The 24,935-nt window shown below is 39.1% G+C and overlaps 1 protein-coding gene across 1 annotated transcript in view; it reads left to right on the forward strand.

Moving 5' to 3' along the window:
* L3MBTL4 (L3MBTL histone methyl-lysine binding protein 4) overlaps nucleotides 1-24,935 on the forward strand; it is a 328,160-nt gene that overhangs the window by 19,121 nt on the left and 284,104 nt on the right. Inside the window, exons 3-7 of the mRNA XM_056138437.1 lie at nucleotides 3,766-3,870; nucleotides 5,142-5,277; nucleotides 7,811-7,902; nucleotides 9,029-9,183; nucleotides 10,170-10,246. Coding sequence (XP_055994412.1) covers nucleotides 3,766-3,870; nucleotides 5,142-5,277; nucleotides 7,811-7,902; nucleotides 9,029-9,183; nucleotides 10,170-10,246 — 565 coding nt within the window. The remainder of the gene's footprint in view (nucleotides 1-3,765; nucleotides 3,871-5,141; nucleotides 5,278-7,810; nucleotides 7,903-9,028; nucleotides 9,184-10,169; nucleotides 10,247-24,935) is intronic.

Genomic DNA, 24,935 nt, shown 5'->3' on the forward strand with positions numbered 1-24,935 from the left:
TGTTAAGTATGTCCTCTTGGCCACAGAGTGGATGTGAGAAGACTGGCAGATTTAAATACACATGTCATTTATTTTTGTAAAAATAAATATTCCTGGGGCTGGAGTGATAGCACAGCAGGTAGGGCGTTTGCCTTGCATGCAACCGACTGGAGTTCGATTCCCAGCATCCTATTCGGTCCCCTGAGCACTGCCAGGGGTAATTCCTAAGTGCAGTGCCAGAAGTAACCCCTGTGCACCACTGGGTGTAACCCCAAAAGCAAAATAAAATAAAATAAAATAAAATAAAAACTCATGAGAAATTATTCATTCTACCCATTTTGTTTGAGCTATATCGTCTTTTATGTTTTCCTTAGAAGATTCTAAAATTCATAAAAAAATTTTATGACATATTATGAACTAGTTCATCAAGATTTTCAAACAATTTTATGTTCATGTAAAAATACAAGCAACTATGTGTAGAGGGGCATTGATAAATTTGCAGATCCTGTATATATAGAAATATAATTCATTTGCATAAAAGAATGGGCAGTTGCTGTGACTTTGCATGGAGTATTTTTTCAGGGCAGAGTAGGACATATAAAAAGCCATGTGCAAAAAAACCCTGAAGCTCTTGTATTCTGTTTTGTGATAGAAATAAGGGAAATTATTTAAATATGTATGTATGTAGTTGATTATCTTTATAAAAAAAGAAATTCAGAAAGGATAGACTATAAAACAGCAAGGTTTATTATTTGTAAGAGATGGTGTAGAGATAGGGTGACTAGGATATGGGGAGGAAGCAATTTCTTTACATAGATTTAAGCTTTGGAAAGTGTCAATATTCTGTATATTAAAATAGAAATGAATAACTAAGAATTGAAATCAACTTGAAAGAAATAAACTTAACTATATTTAAAATTAATACTGTAATCACACTGAATAAAAAGAAATAAAGAATGAATCCATGTATATTATAAGTTTTATTTCTGTGCCCATTTGTTGATGGCAGAGAAGAACAAAAAAATTGCAAATTTCTTTTGTAGGTTTTCTTATTATAGTTGTAGGGATAAAATAGTCCTGAAACTATAATAATTATATTATTGGATTTAGTACTTGAATGAATCATTTATTGAAAGGAAGTGAAGTACAAAATAAAAGAAAAAAAACAGACTAGTCTTTTGGGGATGGATATCACTGTCACTGTCCTCCCGTTGTTCATCAATTTGCTCGAGCGGGCCCAGTGATATCTCCATTGTGACAATTGTTACTGTGTTTGGCATATCAAATACATTATGGGTAGCTTGCCAGGCTTTGCCAAAAGGGTGAGATACTCCCGGTAGCTTGCTGGGCTCTCTGAGAGGGGCAGAGGAATCGAATTGGTTGTCCATGTTGGCTGCTGGCAAGGCAAACACCCTACCCGCTGTGCTATGGCTCCAGCCCAGGGGATGGATATATGCACTGATTTATATTTTACAATATATATTAATATATTCACACATATTTGAAAAAGCTTATATTTGTGAATCTTTTAGGTTGCTATGTAGTGAAGGAATTGGCTAACACAATGATTGTGTCATCAAAATCAGCATTACATATGACATCAGATGTCTCCAGATGTGATATCCAAGGGAGGACCTATCGTCACCCATTTAGTTCCCTTGGAGCAAAATGCTTCACCTAAGTCTTAATTATGAGGGTGCATCAAAGAAACTTTAAGAAAAAAGGGAACTTTTTTTAATGGATGAAGGATAAAGGTTTAGTTATGTTTTAGGTGTCAATTTCATACAATCTGCATGCTATGGATAATGTTTGAGATTAAATAAAGTAAAGATATATGCCAACTAAATTTAATATCTGAATAAATTCTGTTCAGGAAGAGGAAAATTTTATACTTTGACTATTTTTTGGGAGAAGGAAAATATAAGTGCACTGTTAGATAATTTGGAAAAATTGCAAAATGAATAGGGCATTAGCTAAAGGAATAGTGTATTACAAACATGTTGAAATTCATAACAGCTACTATGTAAGACAGTGTTCCCATTCATAGGGCAAACATACTCCTCTCATGGAAAAATGTGTAGTATATATATGTGCATGTGTGTGTGTAAGTACATGCATGTGTGTGCATCTTTATACATGAAGAGACATGAGAATGAAAGCAAACAAATGCTAGAGTGAGGTAGAATATTAGCAACAAGTGCAACTTCGCTATAGTTAAGTGTTTCTTTTGTTGTTGTTGTTCTTGCATTTTTTTTTCAGTTTTCAGACTATACCAGAAGTGCACAGGACTTATTCCAGGTTCTGTGCTCAGGGATTATTCCTGGCGGTATTTAAGGTGCCATATTGGTGCCAAGTTTTGAACCTGGGCTGACTACATGCAAGGCATAGCTTCTTACCTGATACATTATCTCTCACGCCCTAAATTTTTTTCTTTACATTTTGAATATTTTGTTTGTTTTTGTGCCACATCCAGAGATTCTCAGGGATTACTCCCGACTCTGTGCTCTGGAATCATATCTGGTAGTGCTTAGGGGACATATGTGGTGCCAGAAATTGAACTGCGTCAGTTGCATGCAAGGCTATCAGTCACCTTATCCACTACCATCTCTCTGACCCTAAACTTTAATTTTATTTTGAAATTTTTAAAAAGAATTTTCACCCCCAAATAGGCATTATTATGCTATGCACTAATAAACAACAATACAACTAGTGATTGAAAAGCAGCTCTAGATGTAATGGAACTAGATTTCAGACATTTTCCTTTAGTATATATGCAACTAAGAATAAACTGGCTACTAATGCTGAGTCTTTTTGCAACTCTCAACTCAAATTGAATAATAATTCAGCAAGGCCATGGGAATCAAATCCAATATTTGGGAAAATTAATGATTAGCAACAAATTAGAAATTTGTGAAAAGTATAGCATTTACAATGACAGCAAATATTAAAGGGTAGCTGCTTATAATAAAACATTTTTGAATTTTGTGTGAACATTTTCAAATCACTTTGGGATGACAAAAAATAATATTTAAGGATGAGGAAATGAGATCCTTACCTAGAAGCTCAAGATGTTAAAGACTTAATCAGATTCATTGTAAACAAATAATGTGTTGTCAGCAAATGCTTCAACAAACAGAATGAAAGCCTAGAAACACACCCAGAAATGTGCAAAGACATAATATAACAAAAATAATGTTGCAAATATATGAAAAGTATGCACTATTTTTTTGCACTGTGAAAAAGTTATTTCTTAAACACTTTGTTTTCTATACCAAAAATGTTTCTACCTCACTATAGAAAGTCAATTCTAATGTATTATAAATATAAATATGAAGAATGCAAGTTTTAAAATAGAATGTACTAGTGAATTTAAGTTTGTAAGGCATTTCATGAGCTTGATGTGCCCAGTGTATAGAAAATTATTGATATATTTAACTACATTTGCAAGCAAATTGAAAAATCATAAAATTAAAAGTAAATTATTATTAAATTAAAGAATTTCTTCCAAAATATTAAAGTCCTTTATTCCAATCATTAAGCAAATATAGAACCAGAAATAATGAATTTCATGAGATAATAATACTGAAAACTATTTCAAAGCACAATTAAGTGATCAAATGTCATCTTTAAGAACTGGAATATATGAGCCCTTATTTCTTTGACTATACTGCTGAACTTCCAAATGTGAACGTAAGTTATTTATTATGTGACTAACTACTCTAAGAGTTCTAATATCAAATGGTAAGAATGCTTCAATGGATAATGTAAAATCATGGAATTTCATAGGACCAGTCATTTCCGGAACATGAAAACCATTTTCAGATTGGAATGAGATTAGAAGGCATTGACCCTCGACATCCATCTGTATTTTGTGTGCTTTCTGTAGCTGAGGTAAGAGATGTTGAAATGTCTTGGGCTAATTGTTCAGTGACAGAAATAATTATCTAGAGATTAAAAACTTTGAATTCTTTCCATTATAAACTAGTTTCAACACATCATGAATTAATTTTATCCAGTGATGGGTGAAATGATTTTTTAATGAATTTTTTTCTTTTCTGACGATTAATTTTCTAAGTCCTTCCTCACTAGAAATTAGTCTTAATTTAACTGGTAAACAGTTTTTACCTGAGGTTGAAAAGAATTATGACTATATCAAAGTTGATTTCACTGGTTTAAAAAGTGTCGTTTATGAGCTCAGCAATTGGGTAGGACATTTTCCTTACATGTGGCCATTCTGGATTCCATCCCCAGCACATTATATAGACCCTGAGCACTGCCAGAACTAATTCCTGAGTGCAAAGCCCAGAGCAACTCCTGAACTTGGCCAAATGTGGCCCATAAACTGGAACAAAAAGAAAGGTCATTTATTCAAAAAAATTTTATTTTGTTTTGTGGCCACACCTGGCAGTGCTCAGAACTTACTCCTGCCTCTACATTCAGGGATCACTCCTGGTAGGGATGCTGGGGATCCAACCCAGGTTGACTGCATGCAAGACATGCATCCTTCCTGCTGTACTATTGCTCCAGCCCCCATATTTATTCACGCTTTAATGAGAAACACACATGAAAACTTTGAGTCATATAAATTAGCTACGTATACATGAACTTTATGAAAAATATATATAGTAATGAGATTTGATGAAAGTTATGGAATTCATTTTTATAGTTGACTAAATGCATTTAATAATAAGTCTTCAAAGCACTATTTATTTAATTTATTGTATGTATTTTGCTATCATTTCTAGAGTACACATTTTTGAGGGTGCTTTTATTTTATTGCCAATAAACTTTGAGTTTGAGTTGAAATAAGGCCGTGTACATTTTGGGTTTGCTTTGTACTTTGTGTACAATGTCTTGGGATTTGAATCCAATTCAGACAGGAGATAGGATTTCTGAAAAGAATACTTGACAGGTATTGAATTCATAAGCTTGAAATTGACCCCAGATATACAGCAGAGCAAAAAAAATTCTCTTTTTTTTTAAAGAAAAAATAACAGCACACTTGAAGTACATAATTTGTCATTTATCAGAATTTTGTATACACACATATTTGGATGGAAGGATTGATTTATAAATACTGATGGCATTGATATAAAATTGATTTTTATATATCTTAAAATACATGATACTCAATGAACTGTTGTGAACATTCCATTTTTCAGGTGTGTGGTTATCGGCTAAGACTTCATTTTGATGGTTACTTAAGCTGCTACGATTTTTGGACTAATGCAGGTTCCCCTGACATTCATCCAGTAGGGTGGTGTGAAAAGACCAAACATGAACTGCACATTCCTAAGGGTAAGCCGGGGTTGAAGGAGAGTTTCATATTAATAACATTTCATGCAATACTACAAGAGAACCTGGTGTGAATTGATTTTTAAGTGAAAGTGAGATTCAAAATAAAAAGCAGAAAGTCTACAAAGATGCCTTTCTCAGAAATAAATAGTGTTTTTAAAAGGAAAATATCAGTGACTGTTTAGGCCAAAGTTTTTTCCAAGTGTCTAGCTCAGTAATAAATCTCATCTTACTTTGCACAATGTTTATCAAATCTAAAGATCAAAAAAACTTAAGTTTTAAGACATGGTTAAAGTAAAATTTCTCAATTATGCCATTAGGTATAAAAACTTGATTTATTCTATGTATTTTTTTTCAAATGGAAATCATACAAAACAAAATTATGAAACAGAAAACAATTTCACTATTTGTTTTCTATTAATGGGCATTGAAAATCTCATTTTACCTTTTGTTATCTGTCTTTTGGAACCTGGAATTGGTAAATGTAACTGAAGCCTTTTTTTTATTTTCTTTCTCTAGTGAGGTGAGGATTTAGTCAATTGAGGTGCCATTGAGTCTACTTGCTTGCTGAGCAAACGTCTGTATAAGATTTCCTGCTTTAATGGTCTAACATTTGATGACTAAGGCCACTTTTGAAGTCAGTGTTTAGTCACTCTTCTTACTATCCAACTCTGGGTGTCCTTTGGCATCTGTCTCAGGGACGAAAGGCAAGAGTTCCTTATTTCATGCATTTAGAGTCAGGGATTTTGCTCACATATTTCTAGCATGCACAAGACTCAAGATTCAATTTAATCCCTGGCACCCAATATTGCCCCACCAGGTCCCACCAGGCATGACTCCAGTGACACCCTGCTGGTTGTAGGTCTGATGTTCTCCTATACCCAGGAGTCTTGGCAGGGCCAAACGCTGAGCCATGTGGCCCACGGATCCCTGGGACACGTGGACAGTGTTTGAAGGGCTCCCTCCCCCACAGGCAGTCAAAGATTTCTTGGATTTCATGAAAGATGAACAGAAATCTATCTACAGGCATTTCTAGAACCCAGACTGTGTAGAAACTGACATTATAGCAGAAATTAAACTCTGGAGTGGTGTGACTTTTATTCTACAGCAGAGAAAAATAGTGAATCTATTCTCTGGTGGATATTTCTCAGGGTGTATCTTTCACCCTGTATCTTGTGGTAAGGAAAGGCCTGAGGAATTGAGAGGTGGCAGATTTGTGGATGGAATAAGAGAGCGAGAGAGCCTGGTGCCTTCTGGGGTAAGAACCCTGTCAGAAACAAAGCAAATCAAAATAGTAAGCTCCTCAGGCTCAGTGCATTGGCGCCATGGAGGACTTTTAAGATGGCTGTGATTGGAAAAGATAATCAAGAAGGTAGGCAAGCGAGTAAGAGATGGAACCATGGCCCAGAAGGCCTGTGATGCGTCTTTGATGTTCATTCTTAGTGGAACATTCAGTCAGATGATCTTTGGCGAATCTCTTATCTGAACCAGTGCTGTGCAGCCACTTTAAGGTACCTGAGCAGGAGGAAAAGGAATTGTTAGTTTTTAAATTTTAGTTGTTTTGGGGTCACACTAGGCCATGGTGCTCAGGGCTTACTGCTGACTGCGTTTTGGTGACTGTATGTAGGCAGAGGATCAAACCAGGGTCAGTATGGTGCTAAACAAGTGCCTGTGACCCTTTCCGTTTTTTTTCTGGTCAGAAAAAGCCATTTTTTTTTTTTTTTATTTTTTTATTTTATTTTTTTTTTTATTAGTGAAAAACCATGAGGTACAGTTATAGGCTTACAAATTTTGTGCTTGGGTTTCAGTTATACAATGATCAAGTCCCCATACCTCCACCAGTGCCCGTCATCCATCCCCATGGGTCCCAGCATCCCCCCCCCTCATCCCCTCCCCCCGTCCCATCCTGCCTCTGTGGCAGGGTATTCCCCCTTGTTCTCTCTCTCTTCTTTTGGGTACTGTGTTTTGCAAGAGAGGCTTTGAGTGGCAATCATGTTTGGTCTATCGACTACTTTTAGCATGCTTCTCCCACCCTGGGAGGGCCCTCACAACACCCTTCATTTGGTAATCTCTTCTCTATCCATTTTTTAAATGTGAAGCCTGTAATGGTTTGGAGCCCCAAGTTGGGGCTCCCACTGGCCTATGGCCTGGGATGAGGCAGTGCCTTACAGTCCTGGGTTGGGGTGCCACCAACATCTCTGATGGTCTTGGGGACTTGACTACATCAGGAGTGAGCACACTTGGGGACATTTGGCTCAATTTGGAAAGATGAGGCCCCTATCAGACCACCAGGATACAATTCCCATATTAATAAAGTAAAAATATATAGGGAATGATATGCATCATCGGGAGTTACTCAGCCGCCTTGAGGTTCATGTGTTAGAAGCCACTGAAACTATTCAAAGATTGTATTTTAAATCTTGTGTTCTGCTAAATGATTTTGGATGTGTGAGAGACCAAGAACAAGAATAATATATTTAATAGGCACATGGTTACTTCTTGTGGGTATTTTGAGTAAACCATACTTTTATTTTAGGTTATAGAAAAGATAAGTTTGTTTGGATGAATTATTTGAAGGCCTGCAAATTGCAAAATGCTCCCAAGAAGTTATTCAGAAACAGAAGTTCTGTAAGTATTTTTCTTCCTTAGTGTAAAGCAGAGTCCCTGGAGCTAAAAATTTTAAAAGTCACCCTATATTAAATTTTGCTGTATTTTAACCTTCTCGTAATTTTTTTCTCACTTGTTAGCATCTTGTGGGAATATTTCATTAAACTTTACACCTATGATAAAATGCTTCAGTTATATCGGAAGAATTAAAACTAAAGCCTACTGAGATGTATTATGCCTTTAAATTGTGGGGTATTTTTTTTTTACATTTTTCTTTAAATAAATTGGTCATCTAAATTTCCTTTTGATGTTTTAAAACCAAGAGACTTCTCAGGTAGTTTGAGTATGCAGCCTAGTTGCATGTCCCTGGCCTAGCTGCATTTGGGATAAGGCGAGGGGGACACTTTATGCAAATATAAGGCAGGGATTATGGTAGAGGATTCGCCTTATGCCCTCTCTGCCCTCAGTAGCCCGCGCGGTGTGCAACGGAGAATGTGCATCACTGTAGCTGCCACCTTCTCTAGCCACTCTCCGGGTCCAGCAGTAAGGCCGGGAACCAGGAAGGGGGGCAGGGAGCCTAGAGGTTGGGGGCTTTGTATCGACCACTCAGCTGATTCCGTGGGGCGTCCGTGTCTTGGTTTTGAAATTGATGTTATACAATTGCCCTGATTTTCCATATAACAGTCTCAAGGAAAGAGAGTTTTAGAAATGTCAAATTGCTTTTTTAAAATGTAATATGTTAAAGGCTGGGCATGTAGCTGCTCAGAATTGAGCACTTGCCTTGCTGTGTGATGCCCTGGGTGCTCCCCAGGGAATATAATATATAAATTATAAATATATAAATTAATATAAATTATTTTAAGACCTAAAGAGAACAAATGATGCTGAGGGAATTAGAAGCCTATGAAGGATAAAAGCAGCACATAAGAGCTAGTTTCCAGGGTCTGTGCTGTGAAGGTCCATTTCCTAACGGGGAGGGCGGTGTAGAATATTTTTAACTGGCATTTGCTGACTTCATTTCGAAGGTTAAGGGTTGATACCCTGTAGACTTTTTTTTGTTGCTAAACATCCTAGAATTTTAAGTGTGGCTCAGTCCTGTTTGGTGTCCTGTTTCTTTTTGTGCCTCTTTCCTCTGGTGCTGTGGTAGAATGGGCCAATGCCTAAAGAATTTCAGGTTGGAATGAAGCTGGAGGCCGTCGACAGGAAGAACCCTTCCTTGGTGTGTGTGGCAACCATAGCAGATATTGTTGAAGATCGCTTACTAGTGCATTTTGACAATTGGGATGATAGTTACGATTACTGGTGAGACACCGATGTGTGTTTTATTTTTGTGTGTTCATGTTTGGTGTTAAGACTTGATTTCATTCCAGTATTTTCACCGTTATTGCTGTTCTTGTAATATAGACCATCGGAATTTTAGCGACTGATTTTTCTTGACCCGCCCTTCCACATGAAGTGTTGAATTAAGGATCCCAAGAAGCTTTTCCTACGTTTTGTAAGAAGGGTGCCTAATGAGGCCTTCTTTGAAATAATAGGACTAATTAGGAACATTTCACTATATTGTGTCTAGTTTTGTAACGGGGGAATTTTTATGAAAAGGAAGTAAAAAATTTGCAGTATTTTTTTTTACTTGAAAAAATGTTAAAACTCTGCCTGTCACATTTTTAAAAGGGAAGATTGGAGCGAAATATTCGAAAGCCTGTGGGAAGCAGAGAAAATGTGTGCTGCAAAGCCATTAAACTAACATTGCAGGAGTTAGAAGGTTTTCCGGGAACAAAACCTGAAATGTGGGAGAGTATATGGGAAAAGTATTTTTATAACATTGCTTCAGAGTATATCCAGAATAACTGGTTGAAATTTTTCATGTCCGTGAAGGGGACCTGCTTTTCTCCTTTAAACAAGCAGAGCAAGCTGAAGAGATAATTCTAGGGGAATGGGGTTTGGCTTGCACCCTGCTATCCCTAGTTCAAATCCTATCAAATAGGGTCCGCAACACTGCCTGGAGGGTCTCCTGAACACCGAGCCAGGAATAAATCCCCAGCAATGCAGGGTGTGCCTCCCAAGCCCCCAGAAAAATACAGCAGAGCAGAAAAGGGGAGAAAGGAAATCTGTAGCCTCGTAGAGTTCAATGGGACTGTCCACTGATCGTTAGTTACTCTTATTTAATGATCACATAGTATTATTATACTTTCCATGCTTTCTCATATTCTCTATAATGATCATTACTCTTGGATTCTTCCCATGGAATTTTGTAATAAGGGATCTGAAACAGAGACCTGTCTTTGCAGGTGTGATGTAAATAGTCCTTATGTCCAACCAGTTGGTTGGTGTCAGAAGAATGGACGAACCCTGATAGCACCCCAAGGTGAGTGCTCTGTTTTTTTTTTTAAATAACCCGTGTGTATAAACAGTGACACTTATTATTAATTCTTATTTTTGTAACCAATATTTTAATCCAGTGTTGTGATAAAGGTTCTGTGCACATTCTGTTGATCACCAGGTTACCCAAATCTCTGAAATATGCACAATCTTTCTCTAATAAAAATTCTGCGCTAGAAAGATGTATTAGGCAGCCTTAAAAAAAACTGCTAAATATTTTTAAGTCAATGAAATGAAATGAGTACCCAAACTGTGGTTAGAAGTTTAAAGCAAGCTCTTCTAAGTCATAATTATTTATCTTATAAAGTACCTTAATTCACTGAACTTTGAGATAATAAACATGCTTAACTTTGGAGTTAAATATAGATATCTGAGAAGCAAGTATCAAGTTGACAGTGTGTCTCCATTCTTTGCCGGGCCCTTCACTAAACAAAATTAAAAGCTTAGCTAGTCACTCATGTAGGGGTATAGATATATAATAAATCGTATATCTCTTATGTTAGTGAAATGTTAATACATATTTAGAAATATTGTAAATTTTTGTTTGTCAGCTTCACATTGGGTTGTACATAGTCATCATGTAAACTTACCAAGTGTCCTAAGAGAAGCCTTTTCAATACAAAATTTACAAGACAACTATATATAAAGTAACACATGCAATTATAAAGTTAAGCAGGTATTTAATTAGAGTGTATTTGTAATTTTTCTGTTTTAATATTTTTCTCTAATTACAAAGTCTTTAATTAAGTAAAAAAATAATAACTAAGCAAAACCAGTAGCCCAAACAAAGGAACAAAATGCAACCTACTTAAGATTCCCAAATAGAGTAAAATGATTTTATAAAATATATATCAACTTTCCAAATTCTGAATTTTCTACACATACATATTTAGAGTTGTTTGTCCTACTTTTCTCTAAAACTCACTGAAGCTAACTTTAGAATAATGTTCTTTAAGATGGGGTGAAGTGTTTAACAGATTTCAGGTTATGTGGTTTGACTTAGTATGCCTGGTGATATACACTTTCCCCTTTTCTTCTATAAAATAACGTGTCTGCACCTCCCAGTTGCTTTGCTAACGTCCATCATCTTGTCTTAGTGCTTTATGAGTCTAGAAATAGTCCATGCAGCAAACCAAGAAGAGATGTTCAGAATTCTTCCATCCTTAATATAAGGTATAAGCTGAACTCTCTCATTATGCTAGGCTAAGGTTTTCAGGTCCTGCTCGGAGGTGGCTATTTAATTCATAAAATCAATAATACTTCACACAATTCAATCTGGTTTATGGTTTTCAATGTAATTGATCACATCTCTTTCTCTTCTCTTATCTCTATCTATATCTTGTCTCTGTCTCTCCTTCTCACATGCTAAAATTTTAGTAATTCATTGAGCTAGAAATTTTATTATTATTATTATTATTTTATTATTATTATTATTTGCTTTTTTGGTCACACCCATTGTTGCACAGGGGTTACTCCTGGCTCATGCACTTAGGAATTACTCCTGGCGGTGCTTGGGGGAACGTATGGGATGCTGGGAATTGAATCTGGGTCGGCCTGAGCAAGGCAAATGCCCTACCCACTGTGCTATCGCTCCAGCCCCAAGCTAGAAATTATTCAGGTGAAATACATTTTTTTGCCTTAGGGCCATATTATCTTCTCTAAGAATAAGATTTCAGATTCTGAGTTTATATCCTCATATAGTGTTTGAATGAAAATATTCAGATTTACCTACCTTTAAACTTCATATACTTGTTCGCTTTGTTTTTTACAAACTACGCAGTATTTTCATGCACAAAAATATCATCCCACCCCTAGTTGATAGGCACACTGTGTTTTTCTGTGGTAACTATCTTACACGGATATTTTCTATTAAGATATAATTTAAATACTATTGATTTCACTTTTTTTTTTAGTGTATAGTTTGGTGTTTTTACAAGGTTGCACAATAATTCCCATGATGTTGCCAGATGTTTTCATAACATTTTACCTGAATATTCTTCTTGTACCAACTAGTAGCTTTACATTATTGATCCCTTCTTTCAGGCCCATTCAACCACTAAAGTTGCGAATACAACAACAAAACTCAGTCATATCTATGGTGGTTACTGGAGGGATATGTGAAGATAAAGGAGTGGGAAAGAAATTTGTTTTTGTTTTTCTTTGGGGACCACACCCAGCTGTGCTCATGGCTTACTCCTTGCTCTGTGCTTGGGGATCACTCCTGGTGGGCTCAGGGGACCAGATGAGATACCGGGGTTTGTTTCATGGATTAAAGTAATCAAGTCAGTTTTTAGATTTATAAATAATATTTAAGTATATGGATATACTAAAGTTTGGTTATGCACTAGTTACTCGATGGCCTTTTGGTTTGTTTTCACTTTTTGATTGTAAACAATGTTGCTTTGAGCTTTCATATCCATAATAAAAGTTTTTCTATAATTTATCACTAACATACTATAGCATTTCAGGGATTTAACTTTACACCTCTCTATGTATATGACAACCACCACCAAACTTCTAGCATAATCTCACTTTCAAAATAACTTCTTTCTTTCTGGGGCCAGGGCGATAACACAGCTGGTAGACCATTTCCCTTGCATGGACCCAACTCAGGTTTGAATGCCCTGCATCCCATCTGGTCCCCTGAGCCTACCACGGATGATTCCCAAGCATAGAACAAGGAGTAAACCATGAGCACAGCTGGGTGTGGTCCCCAAAGAAAAACAAAAACAAACTTCTTTTCCCACTCCTCCATCCCACACATACCTCCAGTAACTACCATAGATCTGACTTAGTTTTGTTGTTGTATTGACAACTGTTTTGATTATCTAATCCTTTTACAAGTGAAATTTTCTGATAGTTGTCTTTAAGCCCCTTATTTCATTTGCATAATCACCTTAAACTACATTCATTTTGTCATCGAATGCACAGTTTATCTTTTATTAGGAAGGAGGACTCCCAAAGCAGTGTTCAGGGAATCCAGAGCCACTTATTCTGATGTTTGTTCAGCTAGGCGTGATGGCTCAATGGGGCCTGAGGATGCATCACTGCTTGGGCCTGGTGATGCTGGGGACCTCCAGGATTATCCCAGTGGTGCTTATAGACCACCCAGTCACCTGTGGTTATTCTTGAGAGACCTTCGGGAGACCATGTGATGCCCAGAATCAAATGTACCCCTATTCCCTGTGCTTAACCCTGTCCTAATATTTTATTTTTAATTACTTACTCACTTTGGTTTGAATGCATACCCTGCAGTGGCCAGGGTGTAATCTTGTCTCTGCTTTCAGGCGTGATTCCTTGTGTTACTCAGGGGACCATGCAGTGCCAGGAATCAAACCCAGGCCTCCTCTATGAAATTTTTTTTGAAAGGTAGAATAGTATTGCCTTGAGTTTATAAACCACAGCTTCTTTATCCAACTGTCTATGGACATTTAAATTTTAATTATGTTGCAGCTTGCTACAACTCCGTATGAACTGTAGTATGTTATGCTAAGTAAAATCAGTCAAAAAATGACAAGCACCAGATGATCTTGCTTCAACTAGAGTAAAAAGGAACAAAATAAGGGATTAGACACTCCACAGTGGAGCCACCCTGAGATATTATCAGTGGAACTGTTCTGAGAAAACTGCAGAGAGGGGATCTGCAGATAATGGTGGATGGTATCTGTCAGGCTGATGAGAGGCACGGTATACAGCAGGAAGGGGATAAAATTTTGGCAGTATTGTACAGATAAATAAACTGTAAAATAATAAAACAGCTGAAATAAAAATAATAACAACTAAGCAAATCATATGCAACTTAAAATACATTATGAAGGTTGAGTTTCTAAAAAAGATGATTTTATTGATTCTGTGTTTTAGTCATTACGAATAATGTTGCTGTGACCTCAGGGTGCAGATACCCTCTCAAGTTGTTGCCTTATTTTTGAGCCACTCCCTGAAGTGAGAAGAACTTACTCCTGACTTTGTGCTCAGGTATCTCTTCTGCCATGGTTTGGGAAACCATATGTCATGCCAGGAAATTGAACCCATGTTAGCTGTGTGCAAGACATTGCCCTAGCAGCTGTATACCTTCTCTCTTGCACAGGGGTTTGCTCTTTGTGTCCACTGAATATATGCTTAGAATTGACATGACTGGATTTTACAGTATTTCTGTATTTATCATCATTTTTAAGGCATTGGTATCCTGTTTACCATCCAGGCTTGCATAAGTTTACATTCCCATTACTCTAAAACGTCACTAACACTTTTTTATTTACAGTCATTTTATGACTTTTTATTTCCTGAGCAATGCTGGGTGAGGCCCCCCCAAACAAAACAAACTAAAAAATCATTTTTTGGGGATGGAGAGACAATATAGGTTGTAAGTTGCTTGCCTGGTATATGGCTGATCCTGGTTCAATTCCTGGCACTCCGTATGGTTTCCTGAGCTCCTCTAGGAGAGCAGAGCCAGGAGTAAGCACAAGTAAGCCAGGACCCCAATAAAATATTGATAAATGGTGAAAAATTTATTTGATGGCTATAATTTTTGTTGACAAAATACATATTTACTATATTTTCCATAGATTGTGAGGTTGGGTATCTCTGTATGTGAGGGTGTACAGTTTCCTTTCCAAGAGCACTTAAAATGATCTGTGTGGTTGCATATGTGTACCTGCTTCTCATAGATTCCAGATCCAAGAGGATTGTTAGAGATAAAGGGAAAAGGAGGCCATTTAAAAATTATAACATGTAAAGGTGCTTTTCATTGATATAAATTTGTTGTATGTGTCACATTTTCTACTTGGTATTTTTTTTGAAAAATTAAAAATATGGCAGTGCCTTCTCTTTAGAAGAAGCAGTCTTCCTGAATTTTAGCCGGAGTTACAGATCACTTAATCACTTAATCACTTAATCCCCGTTATTCATCGATTTATTCGAGCGGGTGCCAGTAACGTCTCCATTCATCCCGGTTGCGTGCTAGCGTAGCCCAATGGTATCTGTTCGTTTTAGGAACATGTAGAGCCTCAAACCGATCATTTAGGGTCTTGACGAAGAAGTCTGACCATCTTATAGGTGGGCGTCCACGTGATCTTTTGATGTCTCGTGGAATCCAATCAGTAATGGCTCTAGTCCAGCGGTTGTCTGTAAACCTCATTACATGTCCAGCCCATCTGATTTTTGATGTCTTGGCAAATGAGACAGCGTCTCTGATTCTTGAGCGTTGACGAAGATCAGAACTCCGGATTCTATCTCTCATTTGAGTGAATCGTGATATTCCAAGCATAGTTCTTTCGATTCCTCTTTGAGAGACCCGAATAGTGTTCTCATCCTGTTTTCGTAGGGTCCAGGTCTCTGAGGCATATGTTAATGCAGGAAGAATAGTGGAATCAAAGAGATGTGCTCGTAGTTGGAGGTTCTTTGTCCTTTTAGTTATTTCTTCAATGCTCTTGAAGGCATTCCAAGCCGCTCTCTTCCTCCTGCGTAACTCAGGTGCCAGGTCATTCATCATGTTGATTTCTCGACCTAAGTATATATAACTGTTGCATTCGGAGATGGTGGTTCCGTTGAGAGCGAATGGAGCGTCAGGAACAAGGCTGTTTCTCATAAACATTGTCTTCGTAAGATTCAGCTGTAGTCCAACCTTTCCACACTCACGGTCAAAGTCCGCAAGCATTTGTGCCGCTTGGCTGATGTTTGGTGTTATTAGAACGATGTCATCAGCAAAGCGGAGGTGGTGTAGTTGCCGACCATCTATCTTCACTCCCATGTTTTCCCATTCTAGTCGTCGCATGATGTTCTCGAGGGTGGCACTGAAGAGTTTTGGTGAAATGGTATCACCCTGCCGAACCCCTCTCTTGATATGGATGATTACTTCTTTGTAGAATGGTGAGATCTTGGTAGTGAATCCGCAATAGAGCTCACGAAGGATCCTGATGTATTGAGTTTGTACGCCCTGATTGGCTAGGGCTTCCATGACCGCTTCCGTCTCAACAGAATCAAAGGCCTTCTTTAAATCAATGAACGTTAGACAGAGCGGCATCTTGAACTCCCGAGATACCTCAATGAGCTTGGTTATTGTGTGGATATGGTCGATGGTACTGAATCCTTTTCGGAATCCAGCTTGTTCACATGGTTGTCCTTCATCTAGTGTTCTGCTAATCCTATTCAGGATGACTCGAGTGAATAGTTTGTAGATGACAGACAATAGGCAGATTGGGCGATAGTTGCCAATGTCGTGGATGTCTCCTTTCTTGTATAGTAGTACAGTCTTGCTGGTTTTCCATTGGGATGGAACCTTGCATTCAGACAGGTAGCGTGTGAAGAGTCGAGCTAATGTATTGATGAGTACTGATGGTAAGTTCTTCAGGTGTTCAGGTCTGATCTTGTCTGGGCCAGGTGCTTTTTGTTTCTTTACCGATGAGATGGCATGTTGGATTTCGGAAGGGAGAACATTGGGAACGACATATCCATCATGTGGTATGTGGTATGTGGGCAAGTGGATGTGGCTATTAAAGAGATCTGAGTAGAATTCATGAATAATCTTCTCCATTGCCCTTCTGGAAGATGTGATAGATCCATCATGATGTCGGAGGGCAGTCATCTTGGTTTTGTAGTTGGTGAAGGACAGGCGGGCATTACGAATGTTTTTCCCAGCTTCTGCTGCATCTACCAGTACTGCTGCTCTCCTGTTTTTGAGGTCATCCTTGATGGCTTTTCTGCACTGTTTTGCCAGTTCGGACGTTTGCTTGTGGTTGCCTGAGGCACGTGCCACGCCACGTTGGCGAATAAGTTCAAGAGTGTTCGAAGAAAGACGGTTTTTTTGTGGTTATCTCTCTCTTGGCATTCCTTGCACAATCATGGAGGTGCTGAATCATTCGATCGTATTCCTCATCAATGTTGTCAATGACGGCATCTTCCCATGTTGCTGCAACAGAGCCAAAGAGTTCCCAGTTGGTGGTTGTTCTGGGAGTCTTCTTCTTAAACCTTGCATTCTTTTCTCCTCGTTCTGTGAGGTAGAATTTTGCACGAAGAAGACGGTGGTCTGATCCCGTTTGGAATTTTGGGACAACAGCAACATCGGTTAGGCAAAACCGCCGATTGAATATGATGTGGTCTATTTCATTGTGGAACCGTCCATCGGGAGACTCCCATGTCCAACGTTTAGATTCAGCCTTTTGGAATTGTGAGTTACCATGGAAGGTTTTGGTTGACATGATGAACTCAGACAGTCTGTCACCTTGTTCGTTCCATTCCAGGCCATGGGTTCCGATGTGGAGTTCATCGACTGATCTTCTTGGTCCTATCTTGGCATTAAAATCACCGACAATGATCTTGTAGAAGGTGTGATCTTCTTTATAGAATTTCTCCAGCTCCATGTAGAATTTCTCAGTTTCTTTTTCACCATAACTGGATGTTGGTGCGTAGACAACAAAGATAGAAACTGCCGGTAGTGAGCCACATTTATTCAAGTGTAATCGTCCGATTCGGGTTGTTAGGCATTCAAATGAATCAATGCTTGTGACTAAGTTTGTGTTGACAAGGATACCGACACCACCGACGCCTCTTTTATCACATGTTCCAAGGAACAGTTCTTCTCCAGTGTCGAAAACAGCATGATGGGATTGATGTCTTCTCGTTTCGGTCAGACCAATGATGTCGTACTTGATCTTTCGTGCTTGTACCATAAGGTCTTCAATGGATGCAGCAGATGCCAGCGTACGAGCATTAAAAGTACAGACAATCATTTTTGTTTTTCTGCGTTTTGGCAGCCCATGTCTGCCTTGGTGTTTTATCAGCTTCTCCTTCCATATCCTTCTCGACTCTGCATAATCAGGGCTAGGGGAATGAGATCCATTTATTACTGGATTTAGCATATCAATTTGGTCTATTTGGCATAGATCACGGATAGCTTGCCAGGCTCTGCCGTGTGGGTTGGATATTTAAGGATATTTAAGGTATCCTGAAAATTATTAAATAAATAGTTGCGCGGCCGCGAATGCGGCCGCGCGCTCCCGGGAGCTTGTTGTGATAATCTTTGGATCCTAGCCTTTGTTGGGGTTACACGGCAGTTGGAGGGTGTAACTGTTTAGCTACTGACAGGTCCAGTCCCAAACCGTGCAGGCTTAGAGATCTCAGTCCCGGGTCCCACACACCTGGGTTCCTCTGCCAGTTCGGTTATGTCTGAGGCTTATCCAAGTGTGTGGAGAGTGGCTCCAGTAAGGCCTTGGTTGGGGCCTGGAAGTCTTCAGCTGTTGGGCCCTGGCGAGGATAGTCAGACACAGGGTAGGAGACTCTGCCTTGTGCTCTCCCGGGAGCTTGTTCTGATAATCTTTGGATCCTGGCCTTTGTTGGGGTTACACGGCAGTTGGAGGGTGTAACTGTTTAGCTACTGACAGGTCCAGTCCCAAACCGTGCAGGCTTAGAGATCTCAGTCCCGGGTCCCACACACCTGGGTTCCTCTGCCAGTTCGGTTATGTCTGAGGCTTATCCAAGTGTGTGGAGAGTGGCTCCAGTAAGGCCTTGGTTGGGGCCTGGAAGTCTTCAGCTGTTGGGCCCTGGCGAGGATAGTCAGACACAGGGTAGGAGACTCTGCCTTGTGCTCTCCCGGGAGCTTGTTGTGATAATCTTTGGATCCTGGCCTTTGTTGGGGTTACACGGCAGTTGGAGGGTGTAACTGTTTAGCTACTGACAGGTCCAGTCCCAAACCGTGCAGGCTTAGAGAGTCTCCTACCCTGTGTCTGACTGCCGTGTAACCCCAACAAAGGAGTTACAGAATGACAAAAAAATACTCTGTAAACATATAGAAACAGCCCCCACCCTCAAATACAAGTTCAAGCATTTGAAGATGTGAAGTGCCTCTCCATTTGGGCTGTTGGTTCTCATAGCCAGATCTTGACCATCATTTGATGATGGACATGCTGTGTCCACAGTAAGAAGCTTTTCCTTACACCGGGTTAAATCTAATCTTAGCCGAAATAATATCTCCTTGTAGTATAGGTATAAGTAGTAATCAAATACCTAGTTCTGTACAGTTAAAAGCAAGTCTATATATTAAAGAATAATGGTCAACTAAAAACTATATATACATATTTGTATCATCTTACATTCTATTGCTGTTTTAAAAGTATTTCTGACTATTTTTTCATGTATATGAAATTTCTGTTCTTGTATATTGCCCAGAATAGTTTGTTTACCAGTTAAAAGTGTTGGGAAAACTATTTCTCAGCAGTCTTCTATGTGTAAAAACATGTTCCGAAGTTCACCCAGTTCGCTTGTTCAATTTGGGTTGGTGGACAGGTGTCTGTTTAACTAGCATACCCCTCAGGGCTGTCTGCCTGGTACCATGTCCTCCAAGAAGGACAACATTTTCTCACAAAATGAATTTTAAGCTGCAGATAGCTGCTTAAACTAAACTCATATGCAGCTCAGCGAACATCTCAAATATTGTGTTTATAAAATTGTGAAACAGAAGAGCAAAACATATTTTCCTCGAAGGAAAGAATTGATATTTTTAAAAAATATATCCATATTGGGATATAAGTCACACACTATACAATTCATCCATCTTTAGGGTAAAGTTTAGTGGCAATTAACAAATTTTCAGAGTTGCATAGCCATAATGACAGTCTGTTTTAGAAGGTTTCTGTCACTCCAGAAAGAAACCTTGAATTCTTTACTTATTATCCTCAATTGCTCCCTGATCTTAACAATTGTTATTCTGTCCTGTAATTTTCTTGTTTGGAACATTTCATACAAATGCAATCATATATGACCTTTTGTATTCTACTTCTTAGTTTAATTTTATAGTCACTTCATAGTGTACTCTATATCAATATATCACTTCTTTGTTGTTACAAATCATAGTTCATTGAATATATAAACACACTTTAAGCCCTTAGTTGTTGAAACTTTTGGTTGTAACCAATTCCTGGTTATTTCTAATAATATTGCTACAAATCTGTGAGACTTTACGTAAGAGTTTCAGGTCTCGGTGTATATTTAGGAGTTAAATTATTTGACTCACTGAGGAGTTGCCAGGCTCTTTACCACAGGAGACTTCCTTATTTTACACCCTCATCCCCCACATTAGTGTGTTGAGACTTCTAGTTTTCCTATATTCTTGTTAAAACTGGTTATTTGTAGGGTGTCTTTTAGTTGTTTTTGTTTTTTGCTAATACTTTGGATGTGAAGCATAATATTTTCCTTTTAATCATATTTTTGCATATCACTTTTTTCTGGAATGCTCACTCTGACTTCACACATCCATACTTTTCATGGCAGTAGTGTGAATATTTTCAATTTCATAATTAAAATCTAGTCAAATCAGCTAACAGGTCCTGATCATCCTTCTTTCCTTCCTTCCTCCCTTCCTTCCTTCCTTCCTTCCTTCCTTCCTTCCTTCCTTCCTTCCTTCCTTCTTCCCTCCCTCTCTCTTTCTCTCTCTTTCTCTCTTTCTCTCTTTCTCTCTTTCTTTCTTTCTTTCTTTCTTTCTTTCTTTCTTTCTGTGTTGGAATTTAGTAGTATGCTCTATTGATTGACTTTAGAATCCATTTGCAATTTATTATTACCAATGGCTGGATATTTTATACATTGGTTTCTGATCATTAAAGAAGGAAACTTTGGACAGAGTACTGGGAACACAGGAAATGGAGATGTTGATTCCAAGGCCTCATGGATGTGATTACATTACGACTGGTGTTTGTTTATGTCTTTTAAAGATGTGCCAGGCTGGAATAGAGAAGAGATCTCTAAGTCAGTGATGGTTGGGAGGGATCAATCAGGAGGGGAGTTGTGTGCTGAAAGTAGATAAAGGACCAAACATGATGTCCTCTTACTATCTGTATTGCAAACAATAATGCCCCAAAGTATAGAGAGAGTAATAAAAAAAAGATATGGCAGATTTTTACAATGAAATGAGGAAAATATTATGTGGAAGGAATAGTAGAAAAAAGAGTAAGATTGCTGAAAATTCCCAAGAGAATTAGGAATCATGACTATTATAAGTTATACTCACGATGCAGGGTTCGGAAAGAATAAAAAAGAGAGTCAACTTAGAACATGAAACTCAGGCAGATTTGTGATTAATTCATATGTGTTTTTCTTTATTTAAAATTTGAAATGATTTTAAAGATTTAGAAGAGTTAAATAATCATTAACATAATGAATTATGGGAGAGTTTTATATTGAAATTATGTAAACATCATATTTATCATTAAGCTTTCACCTGTCCCCACTTTGTTGGAGAAAGAACTCCTTGTCAATGCATTGGAGATCAAATTGCCAAAATAAAAATTTGCCAGTCACATAATAATCTCTTTTATAGAAAAACAAGCCAGTTTAATCCTGGAGCATGTCCAGGATTACTTTGTTTACTTCACATGTCTCTTTATTTTTTATTGAATTACTGAGATAAAAAATAAAAAAGCTGTTTATGATTGGGTTTCAGTTATACAAAGTTCCAACACCCATCTCTCCATTATTGTACATTTCCAGCACCAACACCCCGAGTTTCCTCCCCCCCCAGCTTCCATCCCACCTGCCTCTATGGCAGGCACCTTTCTTCTCTCTCTCTCTCTCTCTCTCTCTCTCTCTCTCTCTCTCTCTCTCTCTCTCTCTCTCTCTCCCTCCCTCCCTCCCTCCCTCCTTTTGTACATTATGGTGTGATATGGGTACTAAGAGATCATCATGTTTGTTCAGGGCGTTCAGTATTTTTATCAGAAATGTAAGGTGAGGAGATTTTTCAACTGGCTGGCAGTTTTTGGGGTGTGGAGGTGACTGCCAAGGCTTCCTGAAGTACAGGGAGGTGGGAGCAGATAGCCCATCCTGACCTTGAGAAAGCCTGGAGATTTCAGTCACAAAACCCGCATACCCAAATTTTCAGAAGTTTGGTATCATGTGAGGTACATCCCAAACCAGTGGAGTCCAGCCAGGGGCATGGTGGTAATTTTTGATTGTGGGAGCAAGCAGTTGCCAGGAGCTGTGTTTGTGTGGACACCAGACAAGTCTGCACCCCTCTGATCTGTCCCTAGCATGGGTCTGAGATTAGCTCTGGCTTTTTATCTCTTTAGAAATTTATTTATGGGTCTCTGAAGTGAGGCCAGTAGAAGAGCTTACATGGTGGTGCCAGAGTTTTTTCAGGAGAGTGACTGCCAGTGCTTCCAGGAGTATAGGGAAGTGAGGGGAGGTAGCCCATCCAGACTGCATGAAAGCCTGAAGATTTCAATCACAAAACCTGCATACCCAAATTTTCTTCAGATTAATATTTGTGAGGTCTGTCCTGAGATGGTAGAGTCCGCCAGGGGCACGAGGGCTAATAGGATTGTTGAAGGATTGTGGCTGCTGGGGTCTCTGTTTGGGTGGGCACCAGACTGACCTGACCCTTCCAATCTATCCCAATCTATTTGGCCTTGTGTGGGTCCAGGATTAACCATGGCCTTTGATTTCTTTCAATATCAATTTATGGGTGTCTGGAGCAAGGTGAATAAATGACCTTGTATGAGCTGGGGTTGGAGTGTGGGGGTGGCTCCCACACACCAACTTTTGATGGTTTAATATTTTGGAAAACCTGGTCCTGAGTTGTTAGAGTCCAGCCAGAAGCAAGTGGCAATTTTAGGGTGTCAGGAAGACCGAGAGCACCATCAGGCTGCTGATGCCCTATCTCCTGTGTCCAGGTTGACCTGCTGGTGGCACTTCACCTGCTGGGCCCCAATCACGGTGGCAACTGCAGCCTCGGAAGGAACCAGGACCAAAGCTAGGCTTCAGTTCACGCTTGGGCACTCTGGGCCAGCTGTAGCTACCAGTCTGGCATAACCTGCTCAGGTGGCACACGCCCCATCCTCAGACTCCAGACAGATGGCAGTTAGGGAGGCCCTCCTCCATAATATGCTGTGGGTGGCATTGGATGAAGAAATAGTGGCAGGGATGCCCTGCAGGTTGCAGGATGCCTGAGCCAACCCCCCATGTTGGGAACCCGGGCAACCCCTCAACTCCAGGACCCACACTCTGTGGTAGTGCCAAGTTTGACCTAAAGAGCCCCACTCATTTATGCTTAACTAATGCCACCAGGGCAGCCGACTGCCCATAGCACTGGAGCTCAGAGCCCGAGCGGGTACCACCACCATCTTCACGCTGCCCACTCTGGCCGATGCTCTGCCAAGGGTGCCAGTTTGGTCCCACTTAAAGCCACTTTTTTTGAGAGAGAATATTTAAAGGGCAGTTACAGTCACTCACACAGAAATGTCATGACCCAACAGCCTGACTGTTCAGAGCGCCAAGAGCGACTGCCACTCTGCCAGCTTTCCCACCTGCTGCTATGCGGTATCTTAATGTTCAGTCTCTCAGAGTTCTTTATTTTCTCCTTGACTTATGATCTTTAGATTCTGTTTTGCGGTCACACCCGGCTGTGCTTAGAGCTTACACTTGGCTCTGCATTCAGGGATCACTCCATTATTGAGCTCCAGGGGTGGAATCTGACTCAGCTGTGTGAAAGGCAAGCACCCTGCCTGCTGCAGGGTCTCTCTAGCCCCCATGAACTTAGCACTTTTGAAGAGTGTGGTCTGAATATTTTGAATATAACAGACGCTTCCCACTTTGGATTTGTTTAATGTTTCCTCCGGAGTAGTTGAGGATTATGCTTGAGGGGAGGAATCTAGCTTCAGGATTTCTTTTCTTTGATGTTTACTTTGGCCGCTTGATTAAAGGCACTTAATTGAAGTTGTTCTCAACTGTAAAATTACTCTTTCCTTTCATAATTAATGAAAGTTATTAGAGAGATACTCTAAGATTATGTAAACATATTTATCATTCAGCTTTCACCTATGTTTGTTATTTATCTCATGACTTAGTAGTAGGATGCTTGCCCAATAGTGTTTATATATATGTGAATATATATAATATATATTAGTTTCTTATTGTCCTTAAAAGCTGGGCTGGAGCGATAGCACAGCGGGTAGGGCGTTCACCTTACAAGCGGCCAACATGGCCGACCCAAGTTTGATTCCTCCGCCCCTCTCGGAGAGCCCGGCAAGCTACCGAGAGTATTCGATATGCCAGACACAGTAACAACAAAAGTCTCCAATGGAGACGTTACTGGGCCCGCTCGAGCAAATCGACGATCAACGGGAGGGCCTTTACCTTTTACCTTTACCTTACCTTATTGTCCTTAAAATGTTATCAATTTCAATTTTTTACATAAGATAGTATGGAGTATTTCAGCATTATTTTATCACATGGTATTATAATCTAAATCTGTTAATAACTATTATATTATAACATGACTAATGGAAGGTGGGATAGAAAAGTTGGTGAACAACCTTTCTTACTCTCAGGGACCAGAGAGTCTACTGGGGAACTATTTGGTAAATCAATACATAATTGTATTGAGTAATATCAAGTAATTAGAGGTAACAGCTATCTAGAAAGAGAAAGACACCTTATTAACTTCTGAAAGCAGCATAAATTCATCGCCTTATAATATAGACACTTCTGGAAGTCAGAAGCCCAAATTTGGTTTCCCTCTGTTTTGAAATGTGATATTCCACTCCTGCTACCCAGATCCTGAGAAGCATGGATCTTACTTATGTACCCAGATAAATGCCTCTTCCTGAAATAATTTAGCTCTTAGGATTTTGTGTCTGGTTTCTTTTATTTGGCTCAATGCTTCAAAGCCTGGCTAGCTACCCGTGACGTAATCA

This window comes from Sorex fumeus, unplaced genomic scaffold (genome assembly GCF_029834395.1).
Source record: "Sorex fumeus unplaced genomic scaffold, SorFum_2.1 ptg000128l, whole genome shotgun sequence".
NCBI classification, from domain to species: domain Eukaryota; kingdom Metazoa; phylum Chordata; class Mammalia; order Eulipotyphla; family Soricidae; genus Sorex; species Sorex fumeus.